The sequence below is a fragment of the Bison bison genome, unplaced genomic scaffold, assembly GCF_000754665.1.
Source record: "Bison bison bison isolate TAMUID 2011002044 unplaced genomic scaffold, Bison_UMD1.0 scf7180017864289, whole genome shotgun sequence".
Lineage (NCBI taxonomy): Eukaryota > Metazoa > Chordata > Mammalia > Artiodactyla > Bovidae > Bison > Bison bison.
The window spans coordinates 12713971-12717353 of record NW_011494861.1 but is presented as its reverse complement, the minus strand read 5'-3'; the positions used below and the strand labels follow the sequence as shown (position 1 = coordinate 12717353).

Sequence of the window (3383 nt, the reverse complement as noted above, 5' to 3'; positions counted from 1 at the left end):
CTTTCCCAGCCTTGGGTTCTTGATCTTGTACTGGGAATGAGGAAAGCCACCTGGCAAGACCTGCTATACAGTAGGTACTTAATAAATGGAGTCGCTGCTTTATTAGCTTCCCGTGGCCCTAGTCATAAAGAAGCCACCTACCAATGCAGTAGTCGGCTCAATCCCTGGGTTGGGAAGATCCCCTGGAGGAGGGCGTGGCAACCCATTCCAGTATTCTTGCCTGGAGAATCCCATGGACAGAGGAGCCTGACAGGCTACAGTCCATGCGGTTGCACAGAGTTGGACAGGACTGAAGTGATTTAGCATGCCTGCATGCTGCTTTCGGAGAAGGCAATGGCAACCCACTCCAGTGCTCTTGCCTGGAAAATCCCATGGACGGAGCCTGGTAGGCCACAGACCATAGGGTCGCTAAGAGTCGGACACGACTGAGCGACTTCACTTTCACTTTTCACTTTCATGCATTGGAGAAGGAAATGGCAACCCACTCCAGTATTCTTCCCTGGAAAATCCCAGGGATGGGGGAGCCTGGTGGGCTGGCGTCTATGGGGTCGCACAGAGTCGGACACAACTGAAGCAACTTAGCAGCAGCAGCAGCATGCTGCTTTATTAATAAGCCAGGTTGAATGGGTTGCAAATAATAAGATGTTAGTTAAGTATGGGGTTTGGTTGGTGTGGGCAGTACTGGAGGTGCCTTTCCATAGAGTGGGAGATGTGTGCATCCAGCCATGTATACACCGGGTACTCTTCTGCCTGTTGGGATATTGAGTCTTGGCCATGACTGAGCTTTCAGTTTGTTTTTCGTGGTGTACAGTCCATGTCTGGGCTCTGTGCTGAGCAGTGATGAGGGGAGTTAAATGGCTGGGGTTGGCGCAGAGAACCGTGGGTGAGCCCCAGAGTGAGAGGACGCGTGAGTGAGCCTTGAGCCTTGGGGAAGTCGTTGGACTTCGTCCCCTCACAGACGCAAGACTGCCAGGTCTGATGGCCATGGCTGAGCCTTCACCCAGCCCAGCCGCCCCCAGGGAGGGCCCTGCCTCCTACTGCAGGGTGCCCTGCCAGGGGTGCACTGGTGTTTCAGCTGCAAACAGCAGGTGCTTACAGGAAGGCGTTCAAATCAGAGGAGGGCTGCTTTATAAGGACACAAAGACAACCTCAAGAAGTGCAAGGCCAGCCACATGGGGTCTGGATGCTAACACTGGAGGCCTGGGACAGTGTCCTCTCTCCAGTCCCACCCCCTAAGAATTTCTGAGGATTCTCCCTAACTGCCCGTCTTGCTTTACTGCTCTGCCAGGGGGTCTGCTCTTGCGTGACTTTTTTCAATCCTCTGAGATGCCTGGGAGGCAGAGAATCTGCTTGGTCTCAGCCTCATCCATAGCTTGTGAGACCCTGGGTCAGGTGACTGTTCCATCTGCTGTGTCTGTCAGGGTAGGCAGGGTCCCTGATATATGGAGCTGCTGCCTTCCAGGGCCGTGGGAAAGCAGTTAAGTTAGGGAGACAGACTGATTGATCGTGTCCAGTACAGGTGTTCCTCCTGAGCTGGCACACCTGCAGGAACTGGAAACACACTTCCTCTCTAGCAGCCCTTACAGTCTTTGATTCCCTTTAAGCATTCACTGTTATATTGAGCCCCGAATGGATCTCACCGTAGCATCCACCCTTGGCCCATGTCCTACCATTTGAGGATCTTACGTGCTAAATCTATTTCCTCAATACGCTGACCCCCCCTGACAGCCGCTATGGCCCATGAGCCAGTACACCTTCCTGCACCAGCTTTCTTTCTCTTAGCATCTTTTTTTTCCCAGCCAGAGGAGAGCAGATTGTGCTGGGGAAGTTGGAGAACGGGATGTCCTGCCTTGATCCGCCCAGCTGGACTTAACCTTCTAGTCTCCTCGTCTCCCACCGGGAGCCCTTTGTGAGCACAGAGAGAGCTGCTGGCTTCCCACACATCCGAGGAAAGAATGTTCCCCAGACCAAGATGTGTGTTCCTGGCTCTCCTGATGTTTAAGAAGACTCCTAAGGAGCCTGGGGATGTCAGGTGGGCCCCCATGGCAGCAGGCAAGGAGAGAGGGAACTAGGAACTCCATGCAGTGCATTTAGAGCTGCTGGGGCTGGTAATATAGCCTCGGGCCAGGCCACAGGGCTATGGAATTAGGTCACAGTACTGCAGCCCATCCACTACCCCACTCCCCCACCCCCCTAGCCCCGGCACTGAGAGCTCTTAGGTCAGAAGGAAGAGACATCCAGGGACGAGTTCACGTCCTCCTTTTGGGGTCCATAAGCAGCGTCCACAGCCAAATAAACAGCACTCGCCTCTTGGCAAGGGGGTCCTCTGAATATGTGCATGCAACCAGGGGATACAGAAAGAGGAGGTTGGACAGAAAAACAACACATTCAGTGCAGCCCCATTGAAATAGGAGATTGAATTTCTCTGCCTAGAAATGTTTAACTTGAGTCAGCCACCTACCTCCCTTTCCAAACCAGACCAGCCTGGGTTGGAGGTCTGGTTTTTCTCCCCACCCCCCAGCTTCCCCGTTCGAGCTTTTTGCAGGTGTGCGTGCAGAGCAAATGTTAATTTAAAAGGAGATTTATAGCTTTCTCCGGAGATCGGGAGCAGGAACCATTTCCTGGGCAGTGGGGTTATTGTGGGTTAATTTTCATGATTACTGAAGGGATCTTAGCGGAAGACTCTTGGGTCCTGCCTGCCTGTAGTCTCTGCTGAAATCTGTGCTGTCAGCTCACCTGGAGAAGGGCCAGAGGGCTGTTGTTCCCTTGTCCCCTTCCTCCTGAGCTTGGGCCTTGTTGTCCGGGGTCTCCTGGATGAAGAGCAACCAGAGTGTGCATGGGGGTTCACTGCGGATTCCTGGAATGTCCGCAGCTATGTGCCCTCCGCCACTGGGGAAAGGAGTGACTGGGCTGGTGAGCCGCCTGCAGTTCCCCAAGGGATGTGGTAGCAAGCCCACAGCATGCAGGGCTTTTTCTTGTTACAAGTTCAGTCACAATACTAACACCTGCTCCTGGTTAGGATACTTGCTTCTTCAGTTGGCTTATTTTCAGCTGCTTTGCTCAACTGTAGAAGCAGTTTTGACGCATCTATGAAGTGTGATGTGTGTGTGTTGTTTTGTGTACACTCCCCAGCCCTCCAGGCCCATGCACCCACACACTCAGTCGTGTCTGACTCTTTGGAACCCCATGGACTCTAGTCATTTCCTTCTCTAGGGGATCTTCCCCACCCAGGGATTGAACCTGCATCTCTTGTGTCTCCTGCATTGGCAGTCGGATTCTTTACCCACTGAGCTACCTGGGAAGTTACACATATCTCTTCTCTTTCCCCTTGAGCAGCCTCAGTGATCCAGACTGTTTCAGATGCATCAGGAATGATGTGCATG

At 53.0% G+C, this 3383-nt stretch overlaps 1 protein-coding gene across 1 annotated transcript in view; it reads left to right on the top strand.

The window, feature by feature from the left end:
- Positions 1-1026: 1026 nt before the first annotated feature.
- Positions 1027-3383, top strand: part of KAZN (kazrin, periplakin interacting protein) — a 156897-nt gene continuing 154540 nt past the window's right edge. Inside the window, exon 1 of the mRNA XM_010850052.1 lies at positions 1027-2032. Coding sequence (XP_010848354.1) covers positions 2026-2032 — 7 coding nt within the window. The 5' untranslated portion in view covers positions 1027-2025. The remainder of the gene's footprint in view (positions 2033-3383) is intronic.